The sequence below is a fragment of the Chelonia mydas genome, chromosome 2, assembly GCF_015237465.2.
Source record: "Chelonia mydas isolate rCheMyd1 chromosome 2, rCheMyd1.pri.v2, whole genome shotgun sequence".
NCBI lineage: Eukaryota > Metazoa > Chordata > Testudines > Cheloniidae > Chelonia > Chelonia mydas.
In genome coordinates, this window is record NC_057850.1 from 198,752,774 (window position 1) to 198,769,835 (window position 17,062).

At 38.7% G+C, this 17,062-nt stretch overlaps 1 protein-coding gene across 2 annotated transcripts in view; it reads right to left on the reverse strand.

Moving 5' to 3' along the window:
• CHN2 (chimerin 2) overlaps window positions 1–17,062 on the reverse strand; it is a 194,760-nt gene that overhangs the window by 102,039 nt on the left and 75,659 nt on the right. For both annotated transcript variants that reach the window (XM_007053641.4, XM_037890493.2), the window contains exons 2-3: window positions 12,864–12,902; window positions 1,863–1,918 (exon numbers count right to left, since the gene is read on the reverse strand). In XM_007053641.4, coding sequence (XP_007053703.1) covers window positions 1,863–1,918; window positions 12,864–12,902 — 95 coding nt within the window. The remainder of the gene's footprint in view (window positions 1–1,862; window positions 1,919–12,863; window positions 12,903–17,062) is intronic.

Genomic DNA, 17,062 nt, shown 5'->3' on the forward strand with positions numbered 1-17,062 from the left:
GCGCCTCACCTGTCAAAAAAGTCATCAGCCACCAAAGCAAGGGACTATGTTAGAGACAGTATGCTATTGCAGAGTTCTTGATTGGCCTGTTTACCTACACATTTACTCCGCGGGCAGTATCCTTTTAATTGCTATACTTGTTGATTAAGTTGTATTTCTTCAACCTACAACTGAGTAGTATGTGTAGATAAGGCAGAAGTGGGGAGTGAATGATACTCTTCCATGCCTATTACCCATGGCTCTTTTGAAGATATGGTACTGAATGACTATGAAAGAACTGATTATCTGGATTTTCACTTCATAAAAATCTTAATGGCCTCTCCTTTTGAAAACTGCTACAGCCATGGAGCACTAGCTATCATCAGTTTTGTATGGGAAAATAAGAGAGAAAAGTTTTGTTAAAGCCTTTTGGCCTATGTGCATTGGAGTCCCAGAGGGTCACCATGTTGGTGACTTTCTTGAGCAGCATTTCTGACAGGGACAGAGTGAGAGAGACTTTAACCACACTAGCATTTTGCTTGTCCCTTTTATGATCTTGTATGCTCAGCTTGAGTACGCCCTCAGCTGACAGAGCATGAAGGCTTTCCTTCTTATGCCAAAATTTTGCCCTATTCTCAGGTAATTGCTACCCGGCATCTATGAGAGAAAGTGTAAAGCCTGGTCTTATGATTAAGGCGCTGGGCTGAAAATCAGGAGATGTGCATTCAATTCCTGGCTCTGATGCAGACTTCTTATGTGACCTTGGGAAAGTCACTTGATCTGTCCATGCCTCAGTACAACACTTCCTTGCACCACAGAAGTGTTGTGAGGATAAATGTTTTAATGTTTGAGAGGCACTCAGATACTACGTGATATCGGCTATTTAAATAGACAATAGCATGAGGGGGAGGGCAAAGCAGATAATTAAGACATTTGGGAATATCACACTGATTGATTTCTATGTATTTCTTCTTATATATTCAGGGGGTTTTAACATCACAGCGTGTATATTTTTAATTGCATTTGATTACTGTATAAAATTTATATAGCTAAGAGCTCAGTATTATTAGTAATAATCATAATATTTATTATTGTAACTATATGCGTTGTAAGAGTTTGCAGCCACTTTGTTCTTGACATGTTAGAAGCCAAAAACAACTCAATCTTATTGATTTATTGGAGAAATCAATATATACTTACAGTATCCTATTTTTATAATTACCAAGACACAGTACGGAAGGAAGAAGTATTACCATATTCAAAAGACAACTAGCTAAACTAGGAGAGATGACTGGCAAAAAAAAAAAAAAAAAAAAAAAGAAAGCAGACAAGCAGGAAAAATGTTGATTCAGCAGTCTTTCAGCTCCATAGATTTCTTACATTCTACAAACTTCAAATTTTCCATGACATGCCAGAACAAGAGTTCTAATGCTATTAACTCAATATTTTATCTTGAACGCTCTTGCTAACATTGGACAGGCAAACCTCCTTTCATGAAAAGTGCTTTTTATGAACAAACTGCATGAAGCGAGTGAAAACGTTGCATATCTTTAAACATGTAGATATATGGATCTTCTCCTACAACACTATGAAAAAAGGGAAACACAGCATTTAGGTATTGCATAGAGCATCTCCACAAGGAAAGGGGTCTCTGCAATGGTTAAATCTTATGTATTCCCATCTCTGTGCTGATTTAACAAATATTAATCAATTTTTAAAGACCCACTTTATAATCTGAAAACAATTATATATAATATGTTTCACAGTATTTTACAAAATGGAAATAGACGGTTGCTCTCTCAGCATATAGGAAAGATCTCCAATATGAATACACTACTGACAATTCATCAGATTTAACAAGATACAGTTAAAGAAGAACTGACCTCCCGAGGACAAATGATTCTCTTGGGACGCGGTGCCTCCTGTTGTAACTGGTACACTGTCAAATATAAAAAAGCAATAATAATTAGAGGACTGCAATATACACAAACTTTTATTCAGATATTTTTAGTCAGATGCTTCAGAGAAAATGCAAACATATATAAAAAAGGGTGGGGTACAGAGACATTTTTAAAATGCATGCAAGTCAAGTCATTTATATGGAAATTAGTCATGCAATTGTACACTGGTAACATTTATTTACTTTTTATTCATATAATCCCAGTTTAGTTTTATATTGGTGCTGGCACTGTGTATTTCCATACTTTTCTTGGAAGACCTATAACAAACATAACAAAACCTTCTGAATGTTTCAAGATAAAACTCCTTTGTTGTATACAGTATTACTGACAAGCTCAATAATAGAATTTTTAAATAAAATTCCAGTGTCTTTGAATTGGCTAGGAAAGAACTGCAATAAACTACCAAAAGAGTTCACTAGAATCTTATCAATGCATACTGAAGACACAAGTGATAACTATTTAAGAATAAATTAGACCCCTAGTGCTTCCACATGCTAACATTTTCCTACTTTCTTTTTCCTTTTAATGTGCTACCTAAGATCCTCAAATATATTTCAGATCAACTTTGCTCATCCCAAGAGTTCCCAAAGATGAGGGACAGCAACTGAGTGAACTCTGGGTCTCGCCTCTTCAATCGTTCCTTACAGTTGACCCCTACCAATCTCCCTTTGTGATTCAAGGAGGCTTCTTCCTTCCTCTTACGATTCCACAAGTAGTGAACGTGGGTTGACACATGATGACAGCAAGCAAGTATAATGCAAATAGAGTGCCTCTCTTCTCAGCTTTAGTAAAAATCCCAAAGCTAGGCTTGCTCCCTTGAAAATAAGCCCACTGTATGCAGACCTCTATACACATATAAAGGGAAGATGGGCATCCCACCTCTATGATATTGTGATCCCCAGTCCAAGATCCCAGTGGGCTGTGGATCAGCAAGATGGCAGGTTGTGGGAAGAAGACGAGTGATGGGTAACTCCCTCAGCCTTGGAAAACAGTGGAGTATCTACTGAAAAGCTAATATGGTTGGTGGTTGTATTACCCCTTTTTCAGAGCCCCTTTCCACCATGGATCACCCTTTAAAAGAAGGGATGAAGAAAGCTGTGAAGAAACTTGGGAAGCATGGCGGTACTGGACTTTCACACAGTCACCTCTGCCACTTGTAACTTCTGACTTCTTCGCTAATCTTCGGGAACATGCAAGTTTGGGGTGTTATGCCACCTGCTAGTTTTGAAGCAGGGGACGAAAAACCCTATCCCCTCCCTGGTTGGACAATCACATGGAAAATGAAAATGGAGAACTCTTCACAATTTCCTGTCTTCTATATAGGTTTTTATGCACAGGGGTATTATCTGGCCATAAATATATATCCAATATTATGAATTAATATATGGACCTGCCTGATTCAGTGCTGCCAGCTCCCATAATTTTTTTTTACAAGTCTCATAATAAATGGCATTTTTCCAAGCTCCTTGAGTCATGGGAATAAGTGAGGATCTCAGCTTTCATTTAAAAAGAAAAAAAGCTATTTTGCAAGCTTCGTGGTTGCACAGAACATGAAAAACTGTGGCCCCCAGCATTCCCTAAACTACAAAGAACCTAAACTGTGTCTTCTAAAAAAAATCTCATGATTTTGAATGCCTGGAGTTGAAGATACTGCTGATTTAGCAAGCTACTTCTTCCTAACGATAAATATCTACGTAAACAGTCCCATTAACTTTAATTGGAAGTATTCAAGTGCTTGAAGTTAGGCACATGCATACATTCCTTATTGAACCAAGGCCTTATGAGAGTTTAAGATGCATGTTTAAAAATGGCATGGCATTGAACTTGATATGGGATAACACTGTTGAGCACTAAATACAATCAATATTCAAATATAAAATCTTTAAGTATCTAAAAATAGTATGTTGACATTGTGGGAAGTGATTTGGAGTAAGTCAAGTTTGAATGTGTGTCTTTATTTAAAACCTATTATTATTTACTTTGATTGTGCTAACACCCACAGTGGGCTAAGCACTTTCCAAACACAGAGGACACAGTCCTAAAAAGAACAGAAGAATACACAGTCTAAAAAGACAGACGATTGAAGCATGTAGATGTAGGCAAGAGGGAAGTAATAGTTTTTTCCCTCCGGTAGAAGAAAAAGGAGGGAGGTGGGAGGTTGGGAGGGCGGGGGGAATTAGGAAAGTAAAATATTACAAGAACATGGAAATTTTTCTACTATTTCAAAATGGGTGGAAGGGATTTTTTTTCCAGAGCTTTTCATTTCAAGTTTCTTTTCCAATGATCAAAATTTTGTCAAACACAAATTTAGTCTTGGATAAAATTCCATTTTTCAACTCCAAAAATAAAATCTGTCAAAAAATAATCAGCCATACTAACAAGGTAAATAAAAGAAAATTTATAACATGACCTAGAAAGCTTGTTTTTTGTATCTATTGTGCAAGAAGTGGGTCTTCCGGAAATATTTAAATAATGACCAAGTAATGGCTTTGCGGAACAGCTCAGCAAGGGTGTTCCATGTATAGGAAGCAGTTTGGAAGACAGTGTGGAAGTGGCTGGGATGAAGTAGACAAATGGGGCTTTCAGGCTGACATCATTGGCAGAGCAGAGGGGAAAGAGAGGGGGATGACGCAACACAGTTCTAGGAGGATAATTACAGGAGAGAGGCGCAGAGTGATGAGAAGCCTTGAAAGCCAAATAAGAAACTTGAGGTTGATGTGGTGGAGTGAGAATAATCAGTGGAGAGGTTCAATCAGAATGAAAAGCAAGAAATATTATGTTTTGTGCAGAGTGGAAGGGGGAGATGTGGTTTTCAGAGAGCCTTAGGTAATTCATCTATGCAGTAATCAGATGGAAGATAAGGGTCTGGAAAAGATTTGTCTGGGTGGGGAGAGAAAAGAGCTTTGGTCTTAAAAATGTCATGGAGGAAGAAGCAGTAAGTCAACTGTAACACACAAATAATAATAATTAATAATTAATAATAACTGCTTTAATGTCGTCATGTGCTCCTTGTACATGGACGAAGTAGTAGGTTACAGGGCTGCTATCTCTTTTAAGATACTTTAATGCACTGCCACGTATGGCTGTTACCAGCTCAGGTAAGTTATGTTGCACATGGTGCAGCCTAATGGGTGAATACTGTAATATAGTTTTAGCATTCCATCATGTCTCCCCTTTTAGTTTTACCTTTCCCCCATTTAAAAAAAAATCATATGGTCATGCTATCTTTAATGTTGAGTACATAGTCTATTAAGTGTCTCAGAATCTTACTGGTTTTCTATACAAGACCTGAATGTGTAACAACTTGGTCCATCCGGCTGTCCATTAGTTGCAACGACTGGGTGTGGTCTGTTCAGAATCATTCTTGTTCTGCATCTGTCATCTGTAGAGTTTGCTCCATTGATTGTTCTTTCTGAGAAACAAACTGAAGATGTTGATGGTTTCCGTTGAACTCTCCACCATCAGTTTCAATCACATATGATCCGGGCGATTAATTCCTTTTCCTTCCGACAGCTGGAGTTCTCCATCCAGTTTGACACAAACACAGTCACCAGGTTCTAGATTTGGCCGTTCTCTGAGTGATGTCTAGAATCGAAGTGTTTGTAAGTCCTTTTTGCATTTTTACCCAATTTGGCTACTCTCGTCATGTCTGGCCACTTTGGAGATAGATTCTTTTCCCAAGTCAGAACAGTAGTTCTGAATTGTCTTCCCATCAGGAGCTGTATTGGACTCTATCTAGTAGCAGTTATTGGTGTAGATCTATAGCTCAGAATAGCAAAGAATGGATCTTCCCTCTGGGTGAGGAAGAGTGTCGTGGGGGTGTACTTCCCACACTGGATCTGAGAGGGCTAAGCTGGCCAGGTGGGTCAAATCAGCCAAGCAGGCTGCAAAGCAGGAGAATTAAGGGTGAGAGAAAAGCCCTAACTAGGGGGAAGCTCACCTGTGCAGAGGTGGGTGGGCTAGTATAAAGCCAGGAAGCTGGCAGCAGCAAAGGCAGCTGGGAGGAAGTTTGTAGTCACCCTCCGTTTAGTAGAGAGCAATGGAAGAAACCCAGGGAAAGAGAACTTGGAGGCCTGGGCCTGAAGGAAGGGCATACCCTGAAGAGAGCAGGGTGGAGAAAAGAGCCTATAGGATGCAGGGTAGGAAGCAGCAAATTTTGGGACTGAACAGATCTTGGCTGCATGTTGTAGGGTCCCTGGGCTGGAACCCAGAATAGAGGGCAGGCCCTGGTTCACTGTGAAAGTTGTAATGGCAGAGCAGTGAACTGGAAGAGTGCCTGGGTCGCTGCAGGAGTGACAGGGTCAGGGCACCACATGCGAGGACTGCTGGATGCTCTTTGAAAAGAAGAGACTTTGAATGACTCCATCCCAGAATGGGGAAAAACTCTGAGTGTCCTGGCCAGAGGGCTGAGTCATGAAGAGGCAGCTCCTGCAGTGAGAGTGAGGCTGCAGATGGAGAGAGAAACGGTGTGCAACTGCAGGAAGGGGCATTGGCCATACAGCACTAAACCCCAGGAGAAGGAGGCATTCCAGCGGTGAGCAAAGGACCCCATCACAAAGAGGCAGTAGTAGCAAATGACCCCAGGTCATAGGCCTGAATGACTTGCTGGATGGTGGCAAGCAAGCGAATTCAACAAGGAAATGTTGCAAACTGGAAAGGCAGGGAGTTCAGTTTTGGCCACGTTAACTTTAAATTGACAGCAAGACATCCCAGAGGAACTGCTGGAGAAAGAGGCTGATGGTGTCAAGGCCAAGGACAGCATTTCAGAAACAAAGACAAGATAAGGAGGAGAGTGAAAGTGATCAAGGATATCAAAAGCTGTGTCTTTTCAAGGTGTTCTACCTTGTTCACATATCAAATATTTATTATTTTTAAGTCTATGGATGTGATTCAAATACAAATAAAATACCATGGCCATGATTTTACAAAATGGGTGCCTACCATATTTAGATGGCTGATTAAGTGACCTAATTTTCCGAAGTGATAAGCACTCGGCAGCTCCCATTCATTTCAATACATGTTCAGAAGTGCTGAGCACTCAGGATTCTGATGGCAATCCCTTTAGCAGGAGCTGCTTAGTCCAGACATCTGTTTTTTGAAAGTCTTGAAATATATAGGAAGACGGTGCCTTGAAATGCCAGCAAAATAATTGCTGGTGATAGTATTAAATATGTGATTGCATCTGACCCAGTCTACCTCTACCTTTAGAGCTGACAGACAGTTAGAGACAAATTCTCCTTGATCAAAAAAAGGAGATGTTTTCAACCAAGTGATTCATTATTATTTTTGCCTTGGAAAAATTAACCTTCGGAAAAAGTGGATTCATTGTTACTTAGACTGCCACAGACTGGCAGTGGCTCTTTGTTCCAGCATCAAACACAGATGAAGTTCAAACGGATGTCACAAAAATAATGGGTGTAAAATGCAATATCAAAGTTAAAAAAATGCCTTTAAGCGGGCATTTGAACAATAACTTTGTAATGTAAGTGGTGTGTTTGGCACTGGTATGCACTACAGCCAATCGGAGCATCTTCTAAGGGTTAACAAAACTTTAAATAATCATTTGCTCTGTTGTACAGGCACTAGAGGGCATGCACATCTCTTGTTTTGTTACAGCTGGAGAACAGGGCTTGAATTGTCTTTTGGAATGAATAAGGGAAACTGTGGAGTTCCTTTTCAAGAGAGCCTATTTTCTAACTGTGAAATCTATTGCGGTCAAGCAACAAAATGATGGTGTCAGTGGTCAAGGATACCACCACTTTGGGTGAAATCCTAATTCGAATGGTCTGGGTCAATCCTTGACCCAGGCAGTGGTGGCTAAAATTAAAATCAACAAAAAGGCAGAGTATATAAATATAATATAAATGAACTCCAAAGAAAGCCCTTGGCCCCCAGGGCTTTCATCCCCATGTACTTTCTTTCCTTGTACTCCAGGAACCTTTAAGAAGCTCAGAGCCAGCCTGGTGTTAGTAAAAAGAAAAGGAGTACTTGTGGCACCTTAGAGACTAACCAATTTATTTGAGCATAAGCTTTCGTGAGCTACAGCTCACTTCACGAAAGCTCATGCTCAAATAAATTGGTTAGTCTCTAAGGTGCCACAAGTACTCCTTTTCTTTTTGCGAATACAGACTAACACGGCTGTTACTCTGAAACCTGGTGTTAGTGTAACTCTCACACCTCCTGGGTGTGGTGCTCTGTCCGATCTAGTGGCACCGAGACCACTTAGAGAGAGATTAATGAGTTTGCTCTACAGCCTTAGCTAAGAGCCATGTGGCTTTTAGCTCATACAGTAGAGGCTCATGTATTTAGCTCCAAAGGTTGCAGGTTTGACAACGACCGGTGTCTGTCGGTGTTACATTAGCTCCTGTGGCAGAGAGTTGTTGCTCCCTTGAAGTCCAAAACTCTTCAGCCCTCTCTCTTCTTGTTTCTCCCTCTTTATACTTGGGCTTGCTCACAGTAGCTGAGAGGTTTCTCCCATAACTGAAATTTCTCACAGCTGAGCAATGGCATGGCTGATTTTCCTGTATACAGGAAAGGTGGATTCTCAACCACTGCCTGCCTGCGTTTTGTGTAATATTTGTAGATCCCTTCCCAGGTGGCACTTGAAAACCTTATATTCACCCTCCTTCTGTTAGGGAAAGAGTAACCGATTTCCAGCTGCCTTTTAAATTCTGTAATGTGTCAAGAACTCAAGACTCCCCTCTTAAAGTATACAAGATTAATGATCAATTACACTCTGATGGGTAGAGAATATGTGCATCTTTGCTTTTACTTAAGGACCTATAGAAACCACTGCCTCCTTTCTGGAGAAGTTTTTAAAAGATCCTTGATTTATGCCGCAAGGCCTCAATTTAAGCAGTGCTTGAGCACATGCCTACCTGTATGCATATCAGTAGTTTGACTGACTTTAGTGGGATTACTCACTTACTTAGACTTAGGCCTTATCTACACTAGCGAGCTTACAGTGGCACAGCTGTACTAATGCAGCTGTAAGATCGCTCATGTAGCCACTCTATGCCGATGGGAGAGAGCTCTCCAAACATAATAAAAACACCTCAATGAGTGGCAATAGCTATGTGGTGGGAGATGCTCTCCCACCGACATAGCGCTGTGCACACTACCACTTATACCGTTGAAACTAAAGTTGCTCAGGGGTGTTTTTTCACACCCCTGAGCGACATAAGTGTTTCCAGAATAAGTGGTACTGTAGATATGGTCTCAGACACATGTTTAAGAACATGGCAGAAAGGGAGCCTTAGTTTTTGACTGAGCCTTGACTCAGATGTTCTACCTCATTACTCTACCTTTTCCAGCTGTTCAGGGGTAGGAAGTAAGTGTTTCAGAGGGAGTTGGTCACTGGGGTCTGCTGGTCCTAGGATATGCCCTCTGCATCTTGTGTGGTGAACACCAACATGACAAGGACAATCTTTTCAAATGCTGAAACTAGTCACAGAGCAAGCCCGAATGAAAGTACGTGTCTATACTGCAATTAAAATCCCTTGGCTGGCCCGTGCCAGCTGACTCAGGCTCACGGGGCTCAGGCTAAGGGGCTGTTTAATTGCAGTGCAGATGTTTGCGCTCAATTTGGAGACTGGGCTCTAGGACACTGCAAGGTGGGAGAGTCCCAGAGCTTGCGCTACAGCCTGAGGCTGAATGTCTACAACACAGTTAAACAGTCCCTTAGCCCAAGCCCCACAAGCCCAAGTCAACTGGCATGGGCCAGCCACAGGTGTATAATTGCAGTGCAGTCATACCCTAAGAACATATCAATCTTGAACAAGTTAAGAATAGAACAAACTGGGGTCCTCTTCTTCTCCAAGAGACAAGCACACATACAGTGCTGCTAGAGAGCCAAAACAAAAATTGTTCCTATTCTACTTCAAATATAAAAATAACTGCCTGCTTCACATATGAAACAGAGCGCGGAGACTAGTTTAGCTTACACTACAGTTCTTATCTTCCTTTCTTCAGTAATGACAGAAGGGGAAAAGACATTTTTTAATATAATCTTCCTAATGTGCCACAGAACACAGAAACAATTTAGTGGTTGGAAACATGTTTACTTATTGACTGATTACTGAGATAGAAATTTAATCCAAGATGTAGCTCAGTGTTCACTGGCTTCTAGCTACTTTCTAACTTGTACCAGGGCTCCCACTAGTAATATCAAAGTAATGATCACGTGTCTTCTCCATCCCCTAATAAAATGATGGAACAGAGTCTGGTGCATCTTCTGACAATATAATCATTGACTGAAGACCTTTCAGACATTAGAAATAGGCATCCTCTCTGCAGCAGACCTACACAGCTGTGATTCCAAATATTGTTAAAACAATCTTTTAGGCTATGTCATTGAGTAAGGCCTGGATCCTGCAAGCTGTTCCATATGGATGGATTTCTGCACACACATGAGCAGTGTAAACTTAAATGGGTCTCTTCCACCAGTGTGGTGCAGATTGCAGGATTGGGAGCTTGATTAGTATGTCAATAAATATCAAGAGACAACATAGTGCCTCTAAACTTATACAGAAATTAAATGTTGCATGCAGCAGTGTTACAGCCATGTCTGTCCTAGGATATGAGAAAGACAAGGTGGGTGAGGTAATATCTTTTACTGGACCAACTTCTGTTGGTGGAAGGTACAAGGTTTTGAGCTTCACAAAGCTCTGAACATTACTTCTGCCACCAGAATTTGGTCCAATATTACCTCACCTACCTTGTCTCAGTAATTAAAGATATTTAAACTAAAAATTGTATACAGGATATTCTAGTAGTATTCTGACAAATTGAAAAAAAGGGAAAAAATAACTCAAATACATGAATAATGATCAATATCAATGAATACAGACACTTCAAGAGAAATACATACACTAATTTAAACAAAAACTATGATGTGACACAGTGATAGATCATTTCATAGGTTAATACCGCCATTGGGCATAATCTTCCCGATGTTTAACTTATCATATTGTCCATTTCTTGGAAGGAATAAAGAAGAAGTTTTTCCTCAAAGAAACCAAGACTGCAATGAAAAACATATGTCTACAGAGAAATATTCTCAACAGTAATCTTTGTAATTTTATACTACTATCAAATGTGTTTAAATACAATGTAAGTTGGGGCTGTGTTAATTACTTCAGAGTCATTCAGACATGAAGTTTAGAAGCTGAGATGACTTGGTCGTCAATCACAAAATTGGATCCTGAATATATCTGAACAATAACTTATTTATCATGCTCTATAAATTAGATATGTTTGCTTAAAAGTTTCCATGGGCTGTTTCATGAAAACAAAAACTAAGAAAAAATACTTCACTGCACTGTGCTAATCTGATCAATACAAGACAAGTGATACAGCTCTGGGGTGATGTGAAAAGCTCATGCTCTGTCCGGACTCTTCCACAAAAAGGCTGTACCACACACACACCAAAATGGCTGAGACCACTGAAGTCAACGGGAGTTTTCCATTGACTTCTACGGGGACAAGATTTCACTCTAAAAATCACTGATTTAAAGAACTCCTTCACAAGTATAGTCAGGCTACCTCTCTCAAAATGGTTAATTTTGCCATTTTTTTTAAAGGAAGGATTTTGTCTCTGAAAACAATAAAATTCAGTTCAGCGGGGGGGGGGGGGGGGGGGGGGGGGGGGGGAGGAGTAGCAAATGTAGGCTTCGATTCAGCAAGCTACTAAGTGTGTGCACAATTTAGAGCATGCATATGTGGAAAACAATGCATTTTGGGGCTGTATTATTTTTGTACGAGAGACAAGATAGGTGAGGTAATATCTTTTATTGGGCTAACTTATGTTGATGAGAGAGACAAGCTTTTGAGCCACACAGAGCTTAGCGTAGGCTCTTCGTGTAGGCTCAAAAGTGTCTCTCTCACGAACAGAAGTTGGCCCAATAAAAGACAGTACCTTCACCCTCTTTGTCTCTCTAATATCCTGGGACCAACAGGGCTACAACTCTTATGTTTCTAAGATCATTCATGCACAGTGCTAAGATTCTAAGGAGACATCTTTGAAGTCAGGAAGGTACTGAATATTGTATGCAACTCAAGTCAATGGGGCTACTTGTGTGCTTAAAGTCATGAGCATGTTATGAGCATGTTTAAATACTTTGGTGAATCAGTGCCTTAAGTTCCCACAACTTCATGGCTTTGTGCTTTTGTGCATTTTCATTTTGATAATGATGTGGTAATCAACAACAACACTACAGTTTCATTAAAATTTTCAGTGAAGTTTTAAAATAAAAGATTAATTTTACAATCAAATTTTAATCAAGATTTTAAAAGCCAACAACTTTGTCTCAGCTCAGTGCTACATCATAGTACAGTGTAACTGGAATAAAAGTAGCATACAACAACCTATTTCTGCATTACACTTCATATAAATGATATTTAAGTAGGAGAACTGGATGGTCCAGAAGAAGATTGAAAATAGTATGTTGGGCCTTTTACTTCTAAACCACCACTTTAAAACCAGATTAAATTGCTAGATATCAAAAACAATCATCACCTGAAAGTAGCTTTGTGGCCTGTATAAAAAAGTTTGGTTCACTGAGGTCAATTCAGGCTCGGCAAGTATGCACAGTGAAGAACTCATTGCCATAACAGGAATCCTTTTTGGCAGTCTCAGCTACGAAACAAAATCTGAATGGATAGAGAGATCACACTACTCTATCACCCACAGAAATGGCCTGTATAGAACGTCACATCAATGAGGGAGCGTGCAGGAGTTTGCATTGCTGCAACCCATATTGTATCTGTTATCTGAATAAAAAGAAAACTTCAGTTTGCCAATGCACCTACTTTCACAAGAGCTGAACGGATGTAGGTAACTGTTTTAAAGAGAGGGAAAACAACTTCCATTGAAACTTCTTTTAAGAGGATTTTGATATTTATTCTGATTTCTGATATACTCACAGTAGGATTTCCATATTGGAGGCTGGTATTCTTCAGCATCTAGAATTTAAAAAAAAGAAGAAGAAATCAATTGGCCACTCAGTCAAACTGTAGAGACCACAGCTTTTCAGCAATATTCACATTTCCTTCTCAAGAGAACTGCATGTTTATTTACAGTACAGTTCTAGATGTTAGAGAAGAATATCACTTTTACTACTTATGGACTCAATACCATTTTTACAAATAATTTAAATATGACAATTAATTTCTTACCAATTTTCACATAGTTCCTTTTCTCACAAATATATTTAAAGTAATTAACTTGATTGGTCAGCTAGGGAGGGAGTTCAAACAGTATTTACTTGCTTGGCATAATAAAACAAATTATAATTTGATTTCAGATCAGGTTTTTAACCTATTTATCATGGCTTTAAAGTAAGTAACATGCCAATAAATGTGTGTGACTCAGACTGGACTCTGATGTGTTCAGATCTGATGATTCCAACATGGATGATTCAATTAATTTTCTTACATTTAATCAAATGTGATTTACAAATTTTCCAGAAACTGCATCAGCAATAAAAAAATGTACAGTAGAAAAACTGCAACTGAATATAAAAGACTAAAATTATTATCCATTGATGCAAAGAACAGACCAACACAGGAGACAAAAAGCTGATGTTCTGTGTTACCAAAAGCATTACATGATGCCCCCAGGAAAGTTGTTGGAAGTGGGAATTGAACCTTAGACTTCAAGATCTAAAAGCATGAGCCTTTACTACTTGAACTAAAGGCTGTAGTAGGCTCATATAAATATCCCAGCCACCAACAGCAGAGGACAGAGTGTCATACTGACTGGGCAAGCCTGCTACACCCTGGGCTAACAGACTTGTGTATTTTAGCTCATGTTTTAAAGGTTCATGCTTTAATATGCAGAGATCCCAAAGTACCCCACTGTCAACAACCTATCCAGCTTGAATACTAACAGTTAAATATACAGCTACTTCTAAAGGGGTCATGTATACTAGTTTGGCACAAAACTGTCATATTGTTAAACACTGTAAACAGTCATGTAGCGGCGTCATTAATCTTCCAAATAAAAAGATGCAAGCTAATTAAAGTATTTGCTATTTACTAAACTCCCACTCGAGTTATGCTAATGTAATTAAATTACATTTTAACAGCTCACTCTCCATGTCTATTTATAAATACACACATTTTATATACCTCCATGAAAAAATTTGTTTACTGGCAATGTTAATGATTAACTACAGTATGCCACTTTTAACTACTTTGTTTTTTAAAAAAGAGACAATCTCAATATTCCAGTGATCCAAACCCTTTACTAAGAGACTCTAATGCATGACACTGCAGAGTTCCATCCTGCTCCTCCAGGTGCTTATCATATAGTATACATGACTCTCATAATAATGCCTACCATTCACACAGTGTAAATACTATCAGTGTTATTTACTGTCAAACCATGATGGATGATATTTCATGGCATAGGTCTTTGTGGAAGTGATGGACATCTGGTTTAAACTCAATCCAGAGCGACAATGTTCCTGTTTCTGGCTCAGGGATACATGTAATGGAACTCACAGGTAGAATCTGTTGTCCCATTAATAGGGGGTGAATCCACTACTAATAGGACAGGTGCAGAATTCAGGTATCTTGCAAGGCTGCTCTCAACATGGCTCAGGGTATCTATTGCTATCTCTGAATTATTTGGAAAGTGTCCCCCCCATGTACCTAACTGTAGTCATACAATTCCCATCATCACTTGCAAACTAGATTATTGTAATCCACTCCTTTTTGGTTTCCTGGTCCCATGGATGCTACTCATACCATTAGCTACATCATTTTTGCCTCTATTTAGCAGAATAGAAAACTGGTCATATCCATTCTCCACAAACAGTAAGCAAGCCAAGAGATAATCAACAATCAAATTTTTAAATGTAAGACCTTACATATTGCAGATTTCCCCCCCTCTTCTTTCATATGTGAAGTGAAATAACCTGGGTTGTTCTTCACTTTTCACCAGCAGGTGAAACCTGGTTTGGATCACTGGAATATTGAGATTGTCTATCAGATTTTGGGTGATCCCCTCAGTTACTTTATGACAATTTAATATTCTTTGTTTCTGTCTATTTTTTATAGATGCAGGTGGTTTGAAGAGAGACCACTGAGTCCAGGTTTCATGTCATTTTTTTAAATAGTGCCCAAGTTGAAGGAAGGTGAGGGCCTATTAACATTAGCTTTGATCACAGTAATAGGTGCTGATTGGATAATAATAATAATATGCAAAAATAAATGTGCTGACATATTCCTAGAGGTAGTCAATGCTTGTTTTCTATTGCTGTTTTATTGAATGACCCACACTTTCAATAAGTATTTGGGACCTAATTTCAGAAAATGAGCCAAGTACTGTGTTACAAATAAGGCTGACACTAGACATCACTTAAAAACCAGTGAAATGTGAAACAATCACAAAATGTCAGAGGGTCAACTCTAACAAACATTTTGGAGTTTAGAAAAGCTGACTTTGAATGACTAAAAAATGTCCAGAGGATTTTATTTGAATTCTTTATTATACTGGGAATGTACTACACAAGGGGGAACATAAATTTAATAAAAAGAGCTGGAAAGACTAGAAATGGCAACAGATACTCACATAAAGAATTCTAAACAATAATATTGTTTATCAAAGGCTTTGAAATACGACCAATTTGGAAGACAAATATTTATGATAACTAAAAAACTATCTAGAACTAGTTAAATGGATAATAGAGAGAACAAAAGAAATGCTGAATGCTGACTTCAGAAAATATTTCAACAAATCAAAGGATTCTCAATATACAGTAGTTCAGTCATATAAGGCAGAAAAAATAGTGGAGAAAATTGGTCAAATAAAAATGATACTGTAAAACTGGAAAATGGGAATGAGGAACGGCAGATTAGTTCTACAGTTAATTTGCTTTAGTCTTCACAAAGAAGAAATAGAATAAAAAACTGCTTAAGAAAGATATTTTCATGTAAGGCTGAAGGAGAAGAATAGCAGTTGAATAAATATGAAGCTTACAGTGAAAGAGTATGAAAGGTTTTAGACAGCTTTAAGATAGAAGATCCATGTAACAAGCTTTTTTTTTTGTAAATTAAAGAAAAATAAAGACAAAGGGCCAACATCTTAAAAAATGATGTTTGGTAAATGAGGGACAACCTGTGAAAAACAAGACTTGAGGTCCATATTCAAATTCTATTTGCGCAGCAACCACCACCCCTACAAATTATAAACCTAAATAATTATTTTATTGCAACTGTAGTAATTATGCAAGACACACAACTGTGTATGTGCTATAACGCATGGACTTCAAGTCTCATTTTTTTCCATGCATGGACCAGATTTTTATTATGCCACCAAAGACATCACCTATTATTCATTGGAATGTGGCTGAAGAAGAAAATTTGAGGGTTATTTTAATCTAGATTTAGTCTGAATCAATTACTGCAGTTCACAAAGATGGTGATCAATTGTCAAGACTCAGAAAAAAGTCCATCAGCTTTTTTTTATTGCTCTTCAATTTTGGTGTACGGGAGTTTAAATACCGAGCGCTGTGTAGTCAAAGTACATCTAATCCAATGGAAATCAAGCTATACTCTTGATTGTTTTAAACTTTAGGATTGATGACCCATTGGAAAAGAGCTCTAACTGCTAAGATCCATATATGACATGTAGTGAATGAAAGCATTTCTTACTTAAAGATGTCTTGCCATTGCAGCTTGTCAGGAGTATTGAAAAGAATTCAGTGTACTTCCTCCAAATAGTTTGATATTGACAGTTTAAAATCAGTGCTTCTGGTAATGGATCAAAATTAAATTCTACAGTTACTACTACTGATTATCACCATAGAATCAGGATTTACTCTCTAGTGCACTGGCCTCTTAGCTTTGAAGAGAAATCCACTGTAACTATTTCAGTTCCACTTCAAAATAGTTCTACAATTTATCTAATTTCTATCCAGAGGTCCTGTCAATAGGATTGCTTAAAAACTGACAATATTGTCTAAATGATAGTGACAGTATCATTCTCATAAGTATATAAATGGCATAGTAATATCGTTCTTTCTATATTCCAACTAACAGTGGCTCTGTGCAGTGTCCAAACCTGGGTACTCTGAAATCTTAGTTTTCCCCAGCAAGTAGGGCTGGGCTCTGTTGTG